The sequence below is a fragment of the Oncorhynchus mykiss genome, chromosome 12 (genome assembly GCF_057628025.1).
Source record: "Oncorhynchus mykiss isolate SJ-2025 chromosome 12, ASM5762802v1, whole genome shotgun sequence".
In the NCBI taxonomy this organism is placed as follows: domain Eukaryota; kingdom Metazoa; phylum Chordata; class Actinopteri; order Salmoniformes; family Salmonidae; genus Oncorhynchus; species Oncorhynchus mykiss.
Genome location: NC_143033.1, coordinates 35,282,981 through 35,306,676, shown reverse-complemented (window position 1 = coordinate 35,306,676; position 23,696 = coordinate 35,282,981). Strand labels below are relative to the sequence as shown.

At 41.0% G+C, this 23,696-nt stretch overlaps 1 protein-coding gene across 1 annotated transcript; it reads left to right on the top strand.

Annotated features, from left to right (window-relative positions):
- On the top strand, nucleotides 1-20,976 carry zswim7 (zinc finger, SWIM-type containing 7). The gene is made up of 5 exons (XM_021623567.3): nucleotides 1-3,389; nucleotides 9,793-9,814; nucleotides 10,315-10,417; nucleotides 18,074-18,178; nucleotides 19,660-20,976. The coding sequence occupies exons 1-5, from the start codon at nucleotides 3,314-3,316 to the stop codon at nucleotides 19,777-19,779; spliced, it is 426 nt and encodes a 141-aa protein (XP_021479242.2). The 5' UTR covers nucleotides 1-3,313; the 3' UTR covers nucleotides 19,780-20,976.
- The last annotated feature ends 2,720 nt before the right edge of the window (nucleotides 20,977-23,696 follow it).

Here is a 23,696-nt window from a genome sequence, read left to right as displayed (position 1 = left end):
TTTTTTTACATTATGTTTGTTGTGTAGTAAATCTTTTATTTTGATTGCTTATACATTTTTCTGCTGTACAGCACATTGCATTGCATTCCATATCTGAAATGTGCTGTTTAAATAACGCTTAATTTGATAAATCCAATATCAAGGTGTGGTGACCATGTTTTTATGTATTAATTTATTTAAGAAGAAATGGGAAATTATTTAAGAAAAGTGCAAGGGTGCAAATATATTTGACCCAACTGTGGATGATTAGACTACCTTGTGATACTCACTGATTGACTTTGACACCTTCAGTAACTTCACTGGTGTGGAGTTATCAGCATCAGCAGTATGACGTCTATGAAGGTCCTTGACAATTACTATGTCATTGTATCAGTCTGCTTGTTTGCATAATGAAATATCTGGTGTTCAATGGTGAGGGTACATAAAGATGGCGGCCCCCATACTTACCAAAATGACTTGTTTGCTAAGTTCACCATATTGTACATTGCTCTCCGTTACTGTTGTTTTGTATCGGCATCAGCACAGTATTCATGATCCAAATTCTAGCTCCAAGACGGCGGCAATTTGAGAAAACAAATTGGCGCATTGAACCATTCTTCTTCTTCTGTGGATTTTATATGGTGGTTGGCAACCAACTTTAAGGTGCATTACCGCCACAGTCTAAATCCTACCCAATAATCTCATCTCTCTAAGGAAACTAAGTACATAATGAAATACTACATCCCCTGAAGATTTCCCCAGCAGTTCACTTAATCCTGGCTATGAAGGATTATTCGGCCCAATTGAGGTAGTATGTACATTAATGTATAGTTACAGTGACTATGCATATATATGATGAACAGAGCGTAGCAGCAGTGTAAAAGAGGGGTTGGGGGGACACACACAATGCAAATAGTCCGGGTAACCATTTGGCTACCTGTTCAGGAGTCTTATGGCTTGGGGGTAAAAACTGTTGAGAAGCCTTTTTGTCCTAGACTTGGCACTCCGGTACCGCTTGCCATGCGGTAGTAGAGAGAACAGTCTATGATTGGTGTGGCTGGGGTCTTTGACAATTTTCAGGGCCTTCCTCTGACACCGCCTGGTGTAGAGGTCCTGGATGGCAGGCAGCTTTACCCCAGTGATGTACTGGGCCGTACGCACTACCCTCTGAAGTGCCTTGCGGTCGGAGGCCGAGAAATTGCCGTACCAGGCAGTGATGCAACCGGTCCCACGGATGCTCTCGATGTTGCAGCTGTAGAACCTTTTGAGGATCTCAGAACCCATGCCAAATCTTTTTAGTTTCTTGAGGGGAAATAGGCTTTGTCGTGCCCTCTTCACGACTGTCTTGGTGTGTTTGGACCATTCTAGTTTGTTGTTGATGTGGACTGTCTCCATCTCCTCCTGACAATGATCACACCTCCCAGTCGGATGTTTCCTCACCAATTTTAATGTTCTATTGAACCTTGAGTGTCCCAGTCTCAGCTTGTGACTACACTTTCCTCCCTTCTCTCTCGGCCTGAGGACCTTCCCGCACCCACCTTTTCCTGGATCTTATACAGGTGTCTTGCCTTTCTCTCCCTGTTCCACAACTCTTGCAACTTATTTTGAACCACTGTTCTTATTTAACCCATTGACTTCTGCTTTACTGATTGACAATTCCATCTCAACATTACGATGTTTAATAGCCTGCTTGGCGATCACATCCAACTCCTCATTCCCCTTTACTCTCACATGAGCTGGTACTCAGAGGAACATGACAAAGACCCCTATCTGTTTCACCCTATGCAAGCACTGCAAAACCTCATATAATACATCCTGTCTGCTCTGAGACATAACCAAATTGATACTCATCAGTGGTGCACATGAGTCAGAGCAGATGACTACTCTGTCTGGCCTCACCTCCTCCACTCACTTGCAGTCAGTAGTATGGCCAACAACTCCATTGAACCATGTCGCGCGCCGTAGTTTAGGAACAGTGCTAAAAATTATGTCATATCTGAATTCCTCAAATTGAATGCATCTTCGCTATTCATAAAATGTAATTGGAGGAACTGAATGCAAGTACCCAGCTAGGATTGCTAAACTGAAGTCTACACACATATTTCATCTCACATTAAACATCCTACCACTTTCGCATAGGACTCAAATTCATCCCAGTAATATTATGCGATAAATACAACCTAAACATGCAACAAGAAATATGAATAAAGCAGCTAGAGAAAAACCTTTGCCGGATAAACCATCAGGTGATAGATTTCGCCATTAGCCATCTGAAATATAGCAGTTCAGACATTTAATCATATGAGCTTGGTCTTTTACCAACCTTGTCACAACTCAACTGACTGGCTCAAATGCATTAAGAAGGATAGAATTCAACAAATTAACCTTTTAACAAGGAACACCTGTTAATTGAAATGCATTCCAGGTGAGTACCTCATGAAGCTGGTTGAGAGAATACCAAGAGTGTGCAAAGCTGTCATCAAGGCAAAGGGTGGCTACTTTGAATAATCTAAAATATATTTTGATTTGTTTAACACTTTTTTTGTTATTTCATAGTTTTAATGTCTTCACTATTATTCTACAATGCAGAAAATAGTACAAATAAAGAAAAACCCTTGAATGAGTAGGCATGTCCAAACTTTTGATTGGTACTGTACATGGCTGTACATGGTACTGTACATTTTAACTGACTCTAATGGTTGTCTGGTGGTTGGTCCCATTTATGCTGGGAATTTCTGAATATCCACAGGAAAGTATTATTAAACAGACTTCAAAACGCTGGTAGTGCATTCAGATTTTATATCACCCATTTCTTGAACGGAACGAACCTGGGAGGGACCTACAGTGTAGCTGAATTTGTCGAATACAAACTCTCGTTTTAGTTGCAGAACGTTTTGTACCTGTTGTATTCGGGGCATGTGACAAATAAAAATTTATTTGAGTAGGACATTCCAGTCACATTTTTTACTAATATCGAATGTTTTCTATTGAATTTTGGCGCCATCTACAAGGTTACAAATAGTCAAACACTTGACTACAGTAGTTGCAAGTTAAAATAACTTACCCTCCCATCCTGATGGTGGCGCCAATACATAGCTTACTTCCCCCCCGAAGAACAACGCAACAAAACCAGTTGGAAAAATACCCGGGAGTTTTAGCTAACTAGCTATGTTATTATTTTTAAATTTCCCTCTAGTAGATCAATAACTAATGAGGTAAACAACTCAGTACTTTGACCAACCTATATCGACTGGTTGACCTCTGATCAATTTTGTATCTCGTGCGCTTTGCCCATGAACGTTTTCTGGTATATTTGCTGTAGCTAATTTTTGAGATGCCTTCATTTTTACCTACGGTGGCCGAACAACTCTTCAAAGACATACAGAAGACATACCAAGAGAAAACTAAAAGTGAGTTACAGTTTTCCTTGAACAGAATCTCATCTGTCAAGTCTCTAGTCGGGCATGCCAGCCAGAAGATGGCACTGTTGTTATGGCTTTGTTTTATGGTCGTTGTCAGATGGACCATTGAGACTCCTATGATTTTAAGTAAAATAACATTTTATTGGTCGCTCACACATATTTTGCAGATGTTTTCGCAGGTGCAGCGAAATGCGTATGTTTCTAGCTCCAACGGTACAGCAATAGTAAACAATACACACACTTCCCCAAAAATAGAAATACAAAAATATCATAAACGTTCTGAGCAAATAATGTAAGAAATAACACACACAAATACTGCAAAGTTGTCTTGGAGCTCGAAACAGAGCGACCATAGCTGTGTTCGAATACTCATGCTAACCATAATATTTGTGACGTACATTGAGTATGTATTATGATTATTAGTCATAGTATGGATTTAGGTAGGATGCAAAAAGTTCCTGATGTCAAATCGAATCGTTGTTAGCAGATGTTATTGTGTAAGTGTAGCGAAATGCTTATGTTTCTAGTTTCTGAAAGTGCAGTAATATCTAACAAGTAATCTAACGATTCCACAACAACTACCTAATATACAGAAATCTAAGTAAAGGGATGGAATAACAATATGTACATATGAATATATGGATGAGCAATGACCCGAGCAGCATAGGCAAGATGCAATAGATGGTATTAAATACAGTATATACATATGGGATGAGTAATGCAAGGTATGTAAACATAATTTATTAAAGTGGCATTAATAAAGTGACAGGAAATCCATTTGTTAGAGTGACCACTGATTTCAAGTCTGTATGTAGGCAGCAGCCTCTCTATGTTAGTGATGGCTGTTTAACAGTCTGATGGCCTTGAGATAAAAGCTGTTTTTCAGTCTCTAGGTCCCAGCTTTGATGCACCTGTACTGACCTCGCCTTCTGGATGGTAGCAGGGTGATGAGGCAGTGGCTCAAGTGGTTGTTGTCATTGATGATCTTTTTGGCCTTCCTGTGAAATCGGGTGCTGTAGGTGCCCTGGAGGGCAGGTCGTTTTTTAAATGTCTTACTCACGTCGTCCACTGAGAAAGAGAGCCCACATTCCTTGGTAGAGGGCTGCATTGGTGGCACTATATTATGCTCAAAGCGGGCAAAGAAGGTGTTTAGTTTGTCTGGAAGCAAGACTTCGGTGCCCGTAACGTGGCTGGTTTTCTTTTTACAAACGGACAATCTGACAACGCCCTGAATTTACGAACGCCTAGAGCACACTCTAGCACTCCAGATTGAATTTACAAACACACCCGAAGTCTAGCTAGTAATTTGTTATGCTAACAAGCTAGCAAAGAGGTTGCATACAACAGCATCAACTTCCGGGAGAAAGGCGCAAGTATGCTCAACTGAAAGGATACTATTTGTTTACAGTATACTAAAATGAACTATATACTCATTAAGTATGTAGTATTATTAAAGTTATTATTTTTAGATAAACTATGCTAAATATGTCACCAAATAATTTATTAAAACACACTGTTTTACAATGAAGGTCTTCAGTAGCCTCAACAGCACTCTGTATGGTAGCGCCATTGTGTAGCCGAAGGACAGCTAGCTTCTGTCCTCCTCTGGGAACATTGACTTCAATACAAAACCTAGGAGGCTTGTGGTTCACACCCCCTTCCATAGACACAGTAATTATGACAACTTCCGGAGTACATCCTCCAACCTATCAGAGCTCTTGCAGCATGAACTGACATGTTGTCCACCCAATCAAAGGATCAAAGAATGAATCTTGTACTGAAAGCATAAGCTACAGCTAGCTAGCACTGTGGTGCATAACAGGTGGTGAGTAGTTTACTCAAAGAGAGAGAAAGACAATAGTTGAACAGTTTTTAACAAATTCATTTCTTCAAAAATGAAAGAGATGCAAGAGCTATATATCATTGTATTTAAAACAAAAACGTTCACTTACTTAGCTAGTGACTGCACCTAGTTAGTTTAGCCTACTGAAACACCAAGCTCAAACAGAGAGGGATGCTATGTTAGCTAGCTGGCTATGGCTATCCAACCCTGGAACACATTCAAGTCAAGGTACGTTTTTATTTTATTTATTTATTGCCACCGGAACCCGCTGGTGTAACTGCTAAACTGCTTGCTGCTGACTGTACACTGTACTGCATGATTGTAGTGGGTTTAGTAACACATTAGTTGTATTAGCTATGTTGACTATGATGTTAATAGAATGACAATTATGTAGGCTGTGTGTTGCGGTTATGATATTAAGGTTTGGCTTGCAAAGTTTTTTTCACATGGTCACAGACAGCTGATGTGTTGTGCACTTAAGTCCACAAGCAAAGTGAAAAGGTGAGAAGAAGAGAATGCATAGATGTGAGAAGGAATTATGCAACGATCAAAGGGATCATGCTGTTTGTATGTGGCTGCTAGGAAAGTAAATTGTGTTTGCCTGTGATCAGGGGTGTATTCTGTTGAAAAATGTTTCTTAAACGGATTCAAATGGAACGACATGGAGATAAACATACCTGAATTTTGTCCAATAAAAAAATGTGTCCAACTGTTGGACTAATGATTACACCCTGGATCAGCTAGATACAGACAAGAGTGTGCAAGAGTTTGTCTTGATAGGTGATCTGAGTCAGGATTGGTCAGGATTGGTTATCATCTAGCTTTGATCAACTCTAAATTCTATGCAATACCTATAATCTCACTCAGATTGACAACAGTGTAACTAAATTGAATATATAGTATCCTCTGAAATCCTCTTTGATTGATTTGGTCTTAACCAATACTCCTCATCGATTTAATGCTTCTGGTATTTTTGCAAATTACATACAGTGGGGGGAAAAAGTATTTAGTCAGCCACCAATTGTGCAAGTTCTCCCACTTAAAAAGATGAGAGAGGCCTGTAAAAAATCCAGAAAATCACATTGTAGGATTTTTAATGCATTTATTTGCAAATTATCGTGGAAAATAAGTATTTGGTCACCTACAAACAAGCAAGATTTCTGGCTCTCACAGACCTGTAACTTCTTCTTTAAGAGGCTCCTCTGTCCTCCACTCGTTACCTGTATTAATGGCACCTGTTTGAACTTGTTATCAGTATAAAAGACACCTGTCCACAACCTCAAACAGTCACACTCCAAACTCCACTATGGCCAAGACCAAAGAGCTGTCACCAGAAACAAAATTGTAGACCTGCACCAGGCTGGGAAGAAATCAACTGTGGGAGCAATTATTAGGAAATGGAAGACATACAAGACCACTGATCCCTCGATCTGGGGCTCCATGCAAGATCTCACCCTGTGGGGTCAAAATGATCACAAGAACGGTGAGCAAAAATCCCAGAACCACACGGGGGGACCTAGTGAATGACCTGCAGAGAGCTGGGACCAAAGTAACAAAGCCTACCATCAATAACACACTACGCCGCCAGGGACTCAAATCCTGCAGTGCCAGACGTGTCCCCCTGCTTAAGCCAGTACATGTCCAGGCCCGTCTGAAGTTTGCTAGAGAGCATTTGGATGATCCAAAAGAAGATTTGGAGAATGTCAGATGAAACCAAAATAGAACTTTTTGGTAAAAACCCAACTCGTCGTGTTTGGAGGACAAAGAATGCTGAGTTGCATCCAAAGAACACCATACCTACTGTGAAGCATGGGGGTGGAAACATCATGCTTTGGGGCTGTGTTTCTGCAAAGGGACCAGGACGACTGATCCGTGTAAAGGAAAGAATGAATGGGGCCATGTATCGTGAGATTTTGAGTGAAAACCTCCTTCCATCAGCAAGGGCATTGAAGATGAAACGTGGCTGGGTCTTTCGGCATGACAATGATCCCAAACACACCGCCCGGGCAACGAAGGAGTGGCTTCGTAAGAAGCATTTCAAGGTCCTGGAGTGGCCTAGCCAGTCTCCAGATCTCAACCCCATAGAAAATCTTTGGAGGGAGTTGAAAGTATGTGTTGCCCAGCAACAGCCCCAAAACATCACTGCTCTAGAGGAGATCTGCATGGAGGAATGGGCCAAAATACCAGCAGCAGTGTGTAAAAACCATGTGAAGACTTACAGAAAACTTTTGACCTCTGTCATTGCCAACAAAGGGTATGTAACAAAGTATTGAGATAAACTTTTGTTATTGACCAAATACTTATTTTCCACCATAATTTGCAAATACATTCATTAAAAATCCTACAATGTGATTTTCTGGATTTTTTTCCCTCATTTTGTCTGTCATAGTTGAAGTATACCTATGATAAAAAATACAGGCCTCTCATCTTTTTAAGTGGGAGAACTTGCACAATTGGTGGCTGACTAGATACTTTTTTGCCCCACTATAAGTGATCACTTTGCTATTGCCTGTGTGAGAGATGGTAAAATATCTAAGCAATCTCACGTGTCAGTACGAAAATATGTATTTAGCATTGAATGGAATAGAATAGAATTAACCCCAGATGTTGAATTAGCCTTTTCTTACTTCCACAACGCATTACAGGGTGTATGCAATAGGCATGCCCCTTTAAAAAATGCAGGATTAAGGGCAGAGAGAACCCTTGGTTTACTGAGGAACTTACTAAAATCATAAGGGAACCGAATACCATGTGGGCTAAAGCAAGATGGTCTGGTTTGGCGGATGATTGGAAGGCTTTTAAACATCTTTGAAATCTGGGTGTGGCTATGTCCCGAAAACTGAAAGCAGACCACTACCTTAAATCTACTTTGGATAATTTAAATAATCCTTCAGAATTTTGGCAAGTAGTGAATGGTTTGGAGTGCAAAAAAGATACACAAACAACTATTGATAGACACACAGATTGTAACTGAGAGAAACTCTATTCTGAAAGCCTTACATCAGCATTTTCTTGATGCAGGCAGTTTATTTGAAAAGGTTAAAGGTATAAATGAGCCCCCTGTCAATTTACCTGACACCCCTGTGCACTCCTTCGTCAGGTTCCCCTTCTTATCCTTCTCTGTTTCAGAAGTGCTTGAAGCCCTGAAAGATATTGATAGAAAGAAATCCCCTAGCCCTGATGATCTAGACCCCCGCCTACCAAAAATGAGGTCATGGTACAAATAGTTTTAGTTACTCAGCTCTGTGGTCCTGGAATTCTCTTCTGAACATTAAAAAAATGTGATGATCTAGTCACATTGGTGGAGTTTAAACACTCGGTCAATGTAAATATCATAGATGTGTAATTGTCTTTAGGACAGCTGTTTTTCAGTTATGCCATTTGTGTTTCTTTACGTAATATGTAATTGTTGTACTGTATGTGTGTCTATAGTTTTGTTCAATGTTGTGTTAGTGTATGTAAGTTATTTTGTCTGAAACTTTGTTCCCCCTGCTGCTGTTGGACCAGGTCTCTCTTGAAAAATAGATTTAATCTCAATGACAAAAACCTGTATAAATAAAGGTACAAACATTTTTAATGTGTCTGTCACCTTGATTATTCAAAATTCTCTCGACCTGTGCACCTACGTTGTAAACTTTTATTCATAGGCTAGGTTGTAGCAACCACATGATGGGTATAGGGAAAATGAGAGTATCCTAAATCTATTGATGTTACATTGAGCTGGGTGAATGGAATATGAATGACATTCGTCCAATATGCTGTAATAGAAAAGGCCATGCTCATAAACAAAATATATTAAACGGCACCGACCACCACTGCTTCTTATCCTTAGGGTTTTCAGTGGTTAGCTTCGCCCACGATTGGCTGCTTGTAAACTACAATTCCGGCGCTGTGTTTTAACGTTTAGAAACTTAAATAATAATAAACGGTTTATCGAAACGTATGCTGATTTGCCCCTTATCGTTCATATCAGCGAGAAATAATATTTAAAATAAAATAGATACACTGTAGCAGTTTTACACAGAGCCATAGTCTGTGAGCCTCCAGTTGATGAACTACACTTCCTCCCCAGTTACACAAACACACAGGTTCGGGGCACGCTAGATAGCTATTTAGCACAGGTGGCCAAATGTCTTCTGTAAAAAAGTGCTGTAACATGGAGATATGGCAGTGTGGAAACACTAACCCTGACCCTATAAAGGTGTGTAGTAATTTAACCTTTTAGTTTTCTGAAAATGATTTATTATTATTCCTTGTTCCTTATGTTTCCAAAACCATATTACAAACTGCAGTAGCTAGACGCTTCTTCAACGAGGTCAAGCCCTTATTTCCTCTAGAAGCCCAGCCAGCCAACTCCTCCCTTACTACAGTACTCATCCATTACTGTCTTCATGAGAACTAAGGAAAGGAAATTGCAAATTCATTTTTCAGTAAGCTATGTCTCTGAGGAATGATTTACCAATAAGTTCTAGATTAAAGCCTATTTAAAACCAAATGAGTAAATTATTCTAACCCCATCACTGTTTTTTTGGTGTGTTTTCTTTGCAGTTCCTGATGACCTGCTTATTGCGTGAGTATTACCTTTTACCTTTATCTTTACCTGGGGATTATTTGCTTTATTGGGGAAACCAGTGAGGTGGGAGAGGGAGTGGCCTTTTATGGCATGTGCTTTCCACAGTGGGATGGCGATGCCGTCACCCAGACAGCAGGGCCCTCCCCTCTTGGTTGGTGGGTGAGAATTTCCAGATGTAGTGGGTGCTGTGGCTGTGTCACAGCCACATCCTGTCCTGTATGATGTTATTCTTGAAGGGTGATTTTCCTGGTATAGGACCTCTTCATTCCTTCATTACCTGCTTTTCACTGGCTAATTGGCTGAGTGTGTTAGGAATGATGCTATCAGGCTTAATGTCTCAGTCGCTCTGTCTCTCAGGTGTTTGTTTATATGCATTGCTGCGTTGTTGTTTTATATGCATTATATCTCCATTTAAAAGCACTTTTACATGAAGTTGAGGGCTAGCCTTAATATGGGTCTCTCTCCATGCCTGTCCCCTATCCCTGTCTCTCTCCCAGGCTGAGGTTTGTGTTTGGCTCCTGTGCCCTCCAGGCCTTGGACCTGGTGGACCAGCGCTCTGTCACCTGTGTCTCATCCCCCAGTGGACGGAGAGCATATCAGGTGAACATCTGGTACCCACTTTGCACTAGAGTACTCACTTTCCCAATAAACCACCTAGTGAAACATTTGGTAATCAATCGACCATGATTCACACAAAAGAGCGATGAAAGGAAAATGTACAGCTAAGTCTTAAGCATTTTGACCTTCTTTGTATACTATAGAGACGCTAATGAGAAGCTATTATCTTCCCAACACTTGACATCAATGCCAGAACCTCACGTAAGGACGGATGAATTACTGTTGTACTCATGGAAAACCACCTAATCCATAGCCATTCCCTACCAGTCCCAGAGTCCCTGTAGGCCATGTCCTCTTGCGTCATAGCAGGGCCTGTCCAGTGACCCAAGTTTCCTGTAAACGCCTTTGACAGCTTTTATGAAATGGGACAGAAAAAACACAATGAGGCTAAATACAGACAGTGGTTTCTGTTTCTTTGGAATAAATTCCTTAATTGTTTTTTCTCCTTCTCAAGTTTTTGGTGACTCCTGTGGTGAAATTAGGTGGTGTTTATTGGAAATGGTTAGGCTATAATATGATGTGGTTCCGGGCACAAATTCAGTTCTACATTTCCATAGAAAGTTATTATGTTTTCTCCTAAAACATCTGTGAGTGAAAAAAACAATGTTGGAAAGCCTATGCAGTAACAAGTAGATAAGTCTTCCAATATCACACTCTTCCCATATTCATGTAGTGTGGTTGCGCCATTTGCAATACTATTTACTCTTTAAATATACAAGTGTCGAATGGGACACTTTGACACTGTGACAGTTTTAATTGCTGTGAGTGGGTGTTCTGAGGAGATGTCTGAGTAAGATTTAGATAGCTGTGCTATCTTCCCATATTTTTGGAGTAACTCATTTCCGTGGCTTTATTGTTATATAAAAACATAAACCCCCAAAATCAAGAGATGCTAGCTAGTTATGTTGTTCCTCTTAGATTACTTTCTCTCGTGATTTGAGTGCAATTTTCACCTAGCTATTGTTTTCTATCCATCCCTGGAACTGTCTGTCTGCAGGGAAAAATAGTTAATTCAGAAGTATTGGGACATATCCGTACAGTAAGTGTGATTGGGATAACTTGAACCAGACCAGGTTAAGTTGCCTTGTTTTGGCTCAGGGAGGGAGGGTAGACTATATTTGGGAAGTTGAGAGTAAAGATTTACTTTGATTCAGTAGTCGAGGACCATTTGTTTCTCTCCTCCCCTGAGTTCTTAGCCAGGAGGAATTATTGTGTTCTTCCCTGAATTGAATTTAACTTTATTGATCTACAGGGGATTTCAGTCAGCATGTCAATTGTAATGGGAAATCCAACAATGGAACCTGAGGCAACTGCCCAAGTGTCACAATGCTGGTGTTGGAGGATTGCCATGGCACCTGCATCCTATTTTTCTTCCATTTGACAACACTCCAAATTAAACTAGGGCTAAGTGTATATTGTTTTATAAAGAAAGTGTGTGTTTTTGGGCTTCTTGCTGTCAATTTGCAAATTATTTGTAATTATGTTCCAGTCTGCTCAAGAAAAGTTGATGATCCTTGATTTGGGGTAACTCACTCTGCAACATTGTGTAGGCGTCTGGGCACTGATCCCACCAACCCACGCCTCTATTTTTATCCAGCAGCTCAAAGCTTTTATGATGTCAGAGAAACTTAAAACGTCAGGTTTTTACTGACCAGAACCATGACACAGCCAGTTGGACGTCACTTCTGAGAAGAGGCTTGACTTGCAATAAGACCTAGATAAATAAACTCAGTCTGAAGAGCTTAGTTTATACCCCCTTTTTCTGGAAGTAGGTCTACTTTGTAGCTCTGGGTTGGGGAAAAGAGCCAGTCTGGGACCTGTTGTGCATGTCATTGTTTTGTTATTGTGTCTGGTGTGATACTAATGAATACACTAGCCTTTTCCTGCACTCTTTTCTATAATCTAAAAATGGTTCTTTGGCTGTCCCCATAGGAGGACCCTTCTGAGTACTATGTAGAACCCTTTACACAGAGGGTTCTACATGGAAACCAAAAGGGTTCTACCTAGAACCAAAAACAGTTGTTCTCCTATGGGGACAGCCAAATAACTGTTTTGGAACCCTTTTTTCTAAGAGGGTGCTCATAGGTTGATACTGTCTGTTTGCCACATTGACTCAATCATACATTCAGGTGACCTTTTCCATGAGAATATGGGGTTCGTTCAGTCTGTTGTGACAGGGCACAGAGAATCAGACCAGGGTCAAGTTAAAGGCAGAATAGCAATATACAGTGTGTTTGGAAAGTATTCAGACCCCTTTACTTTTTCCACATTTTGTTACACTTTAGCGTTATTCAAAAATGGATTAAATACTTTTTTCCCCTTCTCAATCTACAGACAATACCCCATACATTTTTAGAAAATGTTGCAAATTTATCAAAAATAAAAACAGAAATACCTTATTTACATTAGTATTCAGACCCTTTGCTATGAGACTCGAAATTGAGCTCAAGTACATCCTTGAGATGTTTCTACAACTTGATTGAAGCCCACCTGTGGTAAATTCAATTGATTGGACATGATTTGGAAAGGCACACACCTGTCTATATAAGGTCCCACAGTTGACAGTACGTCAGAGCAAAAACCAAGCCATGAAGTTGAAGGAATTGTCCGTAGAGCTCCGAGACAGGATAGTGTCGAGGCACAGATCTGGGAAAGGGTACCAAAATATTTCTGCAGCACTGAAAGTCCCAAAGAACACAGTGGCCACCATCATTCTTAAATGGAAGAAGTTTGGAACCACCAAGACTCTTCCTAGTGCTGGCCACCCGTCCAAACTGAGCAATCGTGGGTGAAGGATGTTGGTCAGGGAGGTGACCAAGAACCGAATGGTTACTCTGACAGAACTCTAGAGTTCCTCTGTGGAGATGGGAGAACCTTCCAGAAGGACAACCATCTCTACAGCACTCCACCAATCAGGCCTATATGGTTAGAGTGGCCAGATGGAAGCCACTCCTCAGTAAAAGGCACATGACAGCCCACTTGGAGTTTTCCAGAAGGCACCTAAAGGACTCTCAGACCATGAGAAACAAGATTCTCTGGTCCGATGAAACCAAGATTGAACTCTTTGGCCTGAATGCCAAGCGTCACGTCTGGAGGAAACCTGGCACCATCCCTATGATGAAGCATGGTGGTGGCAGCATCATGCTGTGGGGATATTTTTTAGTGGCAGGTTCTGGGAGACTAGTCAGGATCGAGGGAAAGATGAACAGAGCAAAGTACAGAGAGATCCTTGATGAAAACCTGCTCCAGAGCGCTCAAGACCTCTGGGGCAAAGGTTCACCTTCCAACAGGACAACAGCCCTAAGCACACAGCTAAGTCAACGCAGGAGTGGCTTCAGGACAAGTCTCTGAATGTCCTTGAGTGGTCCAGCCAGACCACGGACTTGAGTCCGATTGAACATCTCTGGTTGTGCAGTGTCGATCCCCATCCAACCTGACAGAGCTTGAGAGGATCTTCAGAGAAGAATGTGAGAAAGTGCCAATCTTGTATAGTCATACCCAAAAAGACTCAAGGCTGTAATCACTGCCAAATGTGCTTCAACAAAGTATTGAATAAAGGGTCTGAATACTCATGTAAATGTGATATTTTATTTGTAATACATTTGCAGACATGAGGAAAGTGTGTGAAGCATTTATCTGTGCTCTGTGAAGCATTCATTTTGGCTGCAATTTCTGAGGCTGGTAACTCTAATGAACCTGTCCTCTGCAGCAGAGGTAACTCTGGGTCTTCCTTTCCTGTGGCAGTCCTCATGAGAGCCAGTTTCATCATTACGATTGATGATTTTTGCAACTGCACTTGAAGAAACTTTCAAAGTTCTTGACATTTTCCGCATTGAACGACCTTCATGTCTTAAAGTAAGGATGGACTGTGGTTTCTCTTTGCTTATTTGAGCTGTTCTTGCCATAATATGGACTTGGTCTTTTACCAAATAAGGCTATCTTCTGTATACCACCCCTACTTTGTCACAACATAACTAACTGGCTCAAACACATTAAGAAGGAAAGAAATTCCACAAATTAACTTTTAACAAGGCACACCTGTTAATTGAAATGCATTCCAGGGGACTACCTCATGAAGCTGGTTGAGAGAATGCCAAGAGTGTGCAAAGTTGTCATCAAGGCAAAGGGTGGCTACTTTGAAGAATCTCAAATATATATTTTTAACACTTTTTTTGGTTACTACACGATTCCATTTGTTATTTCATAGTTTTGATGTCTTCACTATTATTCTACAATGTAGAAAATAGTAAAAATAAAGAAAAACCCTTGAATGAGTAGGTGTGTCCAAATGTTTTTATTGGTACTGTATTTTCTACATACTTTATATCTGGTTTGAGTCTTAACTTTACACTGAAAACGTTTTACCATCCAGAATTTTTTTAAACATTTTATATACAGTATATTCTTTTGAAGTGGTGGTCCACCACTACTAAATAAATGTAGGGGAAACACTTTTTCACCCCTTTATGACAAATCTAGACAAATAATCCAGAGTTATGATTAGGGTAGCAAAGGGTCGGAAACTTTCCTCAATGGCAGTAGTCATTGCACGGATTGAGGGAGACAATGCCATCCTGTCTGATGTTCAGACTCTGCTTGCAGATGTAAGAGAATAAATCCATACTGCCTTGCCCACTTCACTGTTGCTCCAAGCAGAGGAAACTACAGTTCTGAAATACATCAAAAAGCGTGAGGACTTCTGCCTGAAGCACATACACGCCACAGCATACATGTTGGACCCCAAGTATGCTGGCAATATCATCCTGTCTGGTGCAGAGATCAACAAGGCCTATGGTATCCTTGGCCTGGATGAGGGCAAGGTTCTTGGCAGTCTGGCGAAGTACACTTCCAATCAAGGGCTTTGGGATGGAGATGCAATATGGTAGTCATGCCAACATATCTCATCAGCCACCTGGTGGAAGGGACTTTGTGTATGCATGCTCTTTCCCCTGTTGCCTCTATTATCCTCCAAATCCCACCAACATCAGCGGCCTCAAAGCGCAACTGGTCCTTGTTTGGGAACACACACCAAAGCATGCAACAGGCTGACCAATACAAGGGTTGAAAAATTGGTGGCCTGACAACGAGCCATCCTCAACAAGGTTGGAAAGTTATGAGTCTGATGTTCAAGAGGTGGACATTGAAGAGGTCCAGGGAGAAGACATGGAAGCCTGAGAGGAAGACAACCAAAGCTTTAGTTTCTAGGCAATCATTTTGCAGATATATGTTAAACGTTTTTGAGAGATGAGAAGGATCATTGGGGATCATTCAATATTCCCTTTCTGTTGTTCAGTGAAATCATCCCATGTGACGAGTCAACTCATTTAATTAAAGTTCAACCTGTTATGTTGAAACACCGTGCGATATAAATATATTGGAAGGATTTAATCATTTGCAATTATGTCTACTTATGATGAGGTAAAAGGTTTATGTTTCTGTCTCCATATGATATGGTAAATATATCCAATGCAAATATCTACTTTTAAATGATATTAATATTAATTTGCATATATTTCTGTTAATTCCCATATATTCCCGTTAATTTCCACGGAAAGTTTCCACCTCTGAATAATCCCCAGAATGTGCAACCCTAGTTATGATGCAGTCTGAAGCCTTGAGTAAGATGCATCATCAGCCCCGTGCCTGTCGTGACTTCCCACAAACCATGGCAGTCCTCTATAGTCTTCCCTGACGGGCTGCAACTGAAACTGGATCTGGCAGTGACGAACTGATGACAGAGCCGTCCCTCCAAACTTTGGAGCTCTCTGGCACATGATGGCTTGCCTCTATGTAGTCCTGTGTGAACCTGGCATTCCTACCATAAAAATGGTAGCTCCAACTCCAGTCCACGCTGGAGCTGAATCTCATGTTTCGTTTACTGAGATTGAAGAGTATGTAACGCTTCTAGCTGACTGTGGAATCCCCTGCTAGGATAGCTTAGACAGGTTCCAAACAGTGGAAGGAGAATATCAGGGAGCGTTTAAGTGTGGTTTTGTGTTGGGCCTACCAAGTTTGCTTTGTGGCCAGAGCTCAGAAGTGGAGACACATTCTGAAATGCAAGTAGAGGACAAAAAGACCCAAATGTGAGCTGGTTTTCAATGACTAATGCTTTAGAGGCTTCAGCATCACCGATTGACCTAGGCCGGTCCCATAGAAATACAATAGATTATATTTCTATGGCCAATCCGCCATATGTTGAGCCAATTTTCCGTTCTTCCCCTCTCCCTGAAGTGTGCGCCTGTTCACTCACCCTCAACTAGTGTATTTAAAAAATCATTGAGTTGGTGTGCAGATAGTGTCTACCATTTTGGTATTCTTATGCCAATTTAATGTTCTTAAATCCTTGAGGGGGAGTGAACAAGTACACACCCTAGGTTACAGTCTCCCTCCGGTACCCTCAGCTGGGTGGCTCACAGTCTCACAACTCTGCTTTTGTCACTTTTTTAAATCGACGCAATGTAATATTCCCTGAAGAGTTACTCATTTATAATGAAGCGTCACTTTTCTACAAATGAGGTGTTTTATTTTGTAGATCACTGTGAAGGTGATTTAGAGGGACTCCATAGCTGTGAATTTGTCTTGGCTGGGGAATAATGGAGCCTGTTTCTGTCATGTTGAGAGTCATTAGTTGTGGTGACGAGGCAGAGTTCCTCTGAATTAATGCCCTTATGCGTCATCTTCAGAATGGGGCTGAAGCTGAGAGTCTGGCACAAAGTATGTCTACCCCTATCTTGAGTGCCAGACTTTACAGCTACGGTGTTGGAGTAGCCTATATTCAATATTTGGAGCCAGTTGTCTAGCTCCATGGAATTATTGTCTTCCACTTTAAAACCCAATACATGTTTTACATTTGGATTCATTAAAAATGCATACTTCCTCTCCTTCCTTAAGTTGGAATGCTGATCTGAAATGATTAGATAGGTGAAGACAACCTTTCTCCATCCTAGTTCTGCCAGATCAGTGAAATATGCAAGGAAGAAAGGGAACTATACATTTTTAAAATGTTTGCATGGCCATAGGCCATAGGCGACACAATCCCTTTTCCAGATGTCAGGGGTTTATTCAGTGATATTGTGAACGTTGGTGATAGAAATAGAATAGAATGAAATAGAATTATATTCTAAAAATAGAATGAATACAACTGACACAATTCCATATATCTGACAGACAATCATATCTGTTCTACACCATACATTTCTATCTTAATGTTCTGTAACGTAACATCCCCCTGAACAGGCCCCAGGGTTAGTGGGATGTGTCAGGACGTGTTGGAGGAGCTCAGGGATGGATGAGATGAAGTCATGAGCTTGTTTCACCTCATTCCTCACCCTGCTCTACTGTCTACAGTGCTCCTCAGCTGTTGTGAACATGTGTGGAATTGACTCAAGCTGTGGCAGGCGAATGCAGTATCAGTACAAACAGAATTCACATCATTGTTTGATAGGTTTGTTTAAGTACTTGCTAAAGACAAGACATTCTCGCTCTTCTCCTACAACACTGTGATATGTTTTAGAGAGTCTTTCCGTGACCAATTTTTTTCCATTAATCCACTCTCCAGAACAACTGTGGTTTTGGCCAGCTCTTCCTTTGACTTTCTACCTGTTGTTTTTGACTGTGTCCATGTTTGTTTTGTTGAAGGTGATTGGAGGGTCAGGGCTGCTGTACACCTGCTACACCTCCTGTCACTACTGCTCCTGCCCAGCCTTCGCCTACACTGTGCTCAGGAGGAACGAGAGCCTGCTGGTGAACACACAGACATAATCCATGTTTCAATCATTAATAGAGCACACAGCCATAAACTACAAAACCTGCACACACACAAACCGCCTGTTCTAGTCATGCATAACTGAGCAAGACAAGATGTGGAATTCTACCATTCAGGGTTTCCCCCCCAGAAGGCAGTCACATGTTGATCTGTATAACAGTTAATTATTAGCAAGACCCTGGCACTAGTGTTTAAACATGTTCATCCCGTATGACTCTCGGGAGCACAAAGCCAAAAAGTCCCTGAAGTCCCATAAATCCTCAGCTGCCTCTGAATATTTCCCTGAATACAGAATCTATCCATACTTCACAGTGAGGTTGACAACACTACTCCCCCTCTCTCCCACATACATCCAGAGCTGTCTGTGTAGTTTTAAGGGCATTGCAGACCCTGTCATCGTCATTGCGACCCCGTCATGGGTCAGTTAGGGCAGACCAGGGGAAGTGCCACAGTCTCCACTGGGGGTTTCGGATGGAGCCTATTGCCTGGACAGTCTACAAACCATGACAGCCCTGCCTCCCTGCTCTAGGTCCACAGCCCAGCAGGAGAGACACCACTGTACTGTACTGTTACTCTGAGAAGTCTCCCTGAGCTTATTTCTGCCCAATGAGTTTTGGGAATATAATACATTCTGCCTACCTTTATTACATTGGTATGACAAATTCTGACATTGTAGAAGTGTTATTAAGTTTTATAAATGTAATAACCATAAGTAAAAAATTAATTTAAAAATGTTTAAGTCATACATACAGGTAACTGCCAAAATAAAGGAATTGCCAACATAGTGACTTAACAGGGCATTGGCCCACCATGAGCTGCCAGAACAGCTTCAATGTGCCTTGGCACAGATTCTACAAGTGTCTGGAACTCTATTGGAGGAATGGGACACCATTCTGTTTCATTGGTGGTGGAAAACACTGTCTCAGGCCCGCTCCAGAATCTCCCACAAGTGTTCAATTGGGTTGATCTCTGGTGACTTGAGACTGACGCACACACCTTTTAAACCCCCTATGCTCCTTTGAGACCCCACTTTCAAAGTCTCTGAGATCTTTTCTTCTAGCCATGGTTAGCCAAAATAATGGGCAGCTGGGCATTTTATACATGGCATTTTATACATGAACCTAAGCATGATGGGTTGTTATTGCTTAATTACCCCAGGAACCACACCTGTGTGGAAGAACCTACTTTCAATGTACTTTCTATCCCATTTACTGAAGTGAATGGAATAGAAAGTATTTTGGCAGTTACCTGTATATTAATCATCATTTTTAAGCATTTCTGCAAACTTGCCTGAACTTCAATTCTGTCTGAGTGACACACAGAAAAGAAAAGCTGCATACTCTCATGGCTCCAATGCAATAGATTTACTAAGCTGCCTTCATCAGGGTTTATTCTCTTTCTCTCTCACACACGCACGTATTGTACTATCACTTCCCTAACATTCCTCCTCCTGTTGCAGTGCAAGCACATCCTGGCCGCCTACCTCAGTCAGGCCATGGGGCTATCCCAGCAGGAGGCCCTGTCTGACCAGCAGATGTCCAGCATCCTTTCTGGGAGAGCAGCAAGAACTGACACGTAGAGCACCAGACCCCCAGGTCACTCATCCAGACCTACATTTAGAAGACCAGACCGCAGCTACAGACGCAAAGCACAGACACGTAGAGCACAACCCAACAGGTCACTGATCCAGACTCAAAGCCACACAGCACCATCTGAGACCAAGCTACTGCAGCACATCCTGAGGAAAGTTGTTTCAAAGGCAAAGCCTACTGCTGCTGTATAGTCTCCTCCAGTCTGTCTGCATGTGTGAAGATTACTTTTATGGCTTTTAGGTCATTGTGCTGTTCTTCTAGAACCCTGGTGTGGTTCTCCGCTTTCTGAAAATCAAAAGACAACAGATGTTGCTGTTTTTTGTGAGTGTTCGTGTTCTTAATCTGTTGCCAGAGAATATGCATCTGTTCATTGACTGTATTTTAAGACTCTCCTTTTATATGAAAATGGTTGTTATATGTAGGTTGTGTAAACTCTTGTAAGAATATGAGTCTGAACATTTTATTTGTATTTTTTATTTAACCAGGCAAGTCATACATAGCTTTTATTGACAAAATAATTCACCATACAGATTTTTCTCATGTTAAATTGCAGTATTGGTTTAGTTGTCAGTTGAGTGAAATAATAACTGAACATCATTGACGTTCAGACATTCTACTGCACTGTTGGAGCTAGTAACATAAGCATTTCGCTGCACCTACTATAACATCAGCAAAACTGTGTACACAACCAATACACTTTGATTTGAACCACAGTTGACTGTTTAGGCTACTGGTTAGCGACATCAATACTGTAACACATTTGCAAACGCACAGGTTGGAAAACTACATCAGCTTGTTCTTGTGTGTATGCTTCATTCACAAGTCAGGCTTGTTGAAGGCTTTACAACCCACTGTATCTTGCAGGGTTGGGGCAATTCCATTTCAATTCAATCAACTCCGGAGGTAAACAAACGCCAATTCCACATTTTTCTCAGTACGAAGCATTTGGGGAATTGGAATTTCAGTTTACTGAATTGTAATGGAATTTAACCCTTATCTTGATGCTAAGGTCACATTTGAATGAACAAATAATAGTAATACCAGTACAGTGCAGTCTCCAATGGAATGTACTTGAAGTTTGGCACACTCCTATAGTTTAGCCCTTGAAGTTGTAGAGGTGATGGTTGATGTGTATGGTGAAGAAATGGAAAAACTAAGAAATTAAACACAATGGAAATACTGTATTTGTTGGACCCCTGTGCTAAGACAACACTTGTCTTAAATTCCTTTTAGAAGTTAAAGTGATACTACAGAGGTTTTGTATCATTTCAGGAAGTAGTTCTGAAAGTAGTGCTCACTATCGAAAACTGGTCCCCCAAAATTTTCACAATTACATTTTCACAATGATATGTTACATCCTGCAATTTGTTTCCCTCTCCTGACGTTTATATGATAAGTTACGAATTCCAATTCGTACAGTATGTTTGTACAAATTTGTAAGTGCTTAAGATCCCGTTCAATCTAACTTTGTGAACACAAAAACAGTACACAACACAGTTTAATATCACAGCAAGGAGGCCCTTCTCATAGCAGAGGAAAACCACCTTAATTTTAGCAAAGATTGTGTGCCGTCACATCCAAACTGGGTCTCGTTAAACTGGATTTATTTTGTGGAGGTCTGGTTTCCTGTTTTTGATAGAAAACCACATCTAATTTCAGCCAGTTGAAAGGAAAATAGACTGTCACAGCTTCTTAGAAAAGAGGCCATTGTCCACAATGCCAACACAACAAAGGCAAGCTCATCAGTTGGTGGTCAAGTACAGGGAGAGACATCTTCAAACCGAGAACGATGCACCGTCTATTTAACAACACTAAGACTCACTGTTACAAAAATACAATTACAACAATGAAGCATATTTTTGTCTTTCACAGAACAAGCACTTGTCAACCCTACAATCTCATTAGGCCTAGCGTTCCCTGCAGGGTTTGTGTCAATTAAACATTTCTGAATTTAATTTGAATAGGCCACACCCCAAAAGAAGCAGGATTTTCATTTCATTTTAATTGAAGGAAGTGGAATATAATTCAAAGCAATTCAAAATAAATACAATTCATTCATTTAATTTAATTCAACTTTCTTTAATGCAAATTCATTTCAATTGCTGCTTCCTGTCAGGTGTGGCCAATTCAAATTCAAGAATTGAATTGGAATTACAGAGCAACCCCAACCCTGGAAACTTGTTTCATTCAACAAAGAGGGATCTCCTCAGCATTGCATTGACTGATTTGGCTTGGTGTAGTGAAGTGGTGTATTTAGGAGTTCTTACTGAGTGAGGGGGATGGAGCCACATGGCTCTTAGCTGCTATGCTAGGACATGGGCAGACCGTACACCGTGGAAGTGGTTGATCCTACAGTTTGACAATATTGAGTATTAAAAGCTGCCTGGTTTGTTCCAGGACACAGGAATTTGCCAGGTGGGCAAACCATTACAGCTGTGTCCATGTGAGGTGTGTGTGTGTGTTAGTCCATGTGAGGGTTGTATTATGGGCCTTCTAGGGATGCCAAGGGAAGAGGGTGACATTCAGATGTGTAATATACAGTTGAAGTTGGAAGTTTACATACACGTACGTTGGAGTCATTAAAACTCGTTTTTCAACCACTCCACAAATTTCTTGTTAACAAACAATAGTTTTGGCAAGTTGGTTAGGACATCTTTGTGCATGACACAAGTACATTTTCCAACAATTGTTTACAGACAGATTATTTTCCGTATCACAATACCAGTGGGTCAGAAGTTTACATACACTAAGTTGAATGTGCCTTTAAATAGCTTGGAAAATTCCAGAAAATGATGTCATGGCTTTAGAAGCTTCTGATAAATCATGTCAATTAGCCTGAGTCAATTGGAGGTGTACCTGTGGGTGTATTTCATGGCCTACCTTCAAACTCAGTGCCTCTGCTTGACATGGGAAAATCAACAAGACCTCCATTTTTTTTTTGGACCTCTGCAAATCTGGTTCATTCTTGGGAGCAATTTCCAAATGCCTGAAGGTACCACATTCATCTGTACAAACAATAGTACACAAGTATAAACAGCATGGGACCACGCAGCCGTCATACAGCTCAGGAAGGAGACGCGTTCTGTCTCCTAGAGATTAACGTACTTTGGTGCAAAAAGTGCGAATCAATCCCAGAACAACAGAAAAGGACCTTGTGAAGATGCTGGAGGAAACGGGTACAAAAGTATCTATATCCACAGTAAAATTAGTCCTATATCGATATAACCGCAAGGAAGAAGCCACTGCTCCAAAACCTCCATAAAAAATCCCGACTACGGTTTGCAACTGCACATGGGGACAAAGATTGTACTTTTTGGAGAAATGTCCTCTGGTGAAACAAAAATAGAACTGGTTGGCCATAATGACCATCGTTATGTTTGGAGGAAAATGGGGAGGCTTGCAAGGGGGTGGCAGCATCATGTTGTGGGGGTGCTTAGCTGCAGGAGGGAATGGTGCACTTCACAAAATAGATGGCATGAGGCAGGAAAATTATGTGGATATATTGAAGCAACATCTCAAGACACCAGTCAGGAAGTTAAAGCTTGGTCGCAAATGGGTCTTCCAAATGGACAATGACCCCAAGCATACTTCCAAAGTTGTGGCAAAATGTCTTAAGGACAACAAAGTCAAGGTATTGGAGTGGCCATAACAAAGCCCTGACCTCAATCCTATAGAAAATGTGTGGGCAGAACTGAAAAAGGGTGTGTGAGCAAGGAGGCCTACAAACCTGACTCAGTTACACCAGCTCAATGGGCCAAAATTCACCCAATTTATTGTGGGAAGCTTGTGGAAGGCTACCCAAAACATTTGACCCAAGTTAGACTCAATTTGGTAGCATTGCCTTTAAATTGTTTATGTAAACTTCTGACCCACTGGGAATGTGATGAAATAAATAAATGCAGAA

Excerpts from the sequence above, each read along its gene's own strand:
- zswim7 (XM_021623567.3), top strand. The coding sequence starts at position 3,314 with ATGCCTTCATTTTTACCTACGGTGGCCGAACAACTCTTCAAAGACATA. Across the intron at positions 3,390-9,792 it reads ATACCAAGAGAAAACTAAAA|TTCCTGATGACCTGCTTATT; the intron begins GTGAGTTACAGT and ends TTTTCTTTGCAG. Across the intron at positions 18,179-19,659 it reads GGAGGAACGAGAGCCTGCTG|TGCAAGCACATCCTGGCCGC; the intron begins GTGAACACACAG and ends CTCCTGTTGCAG.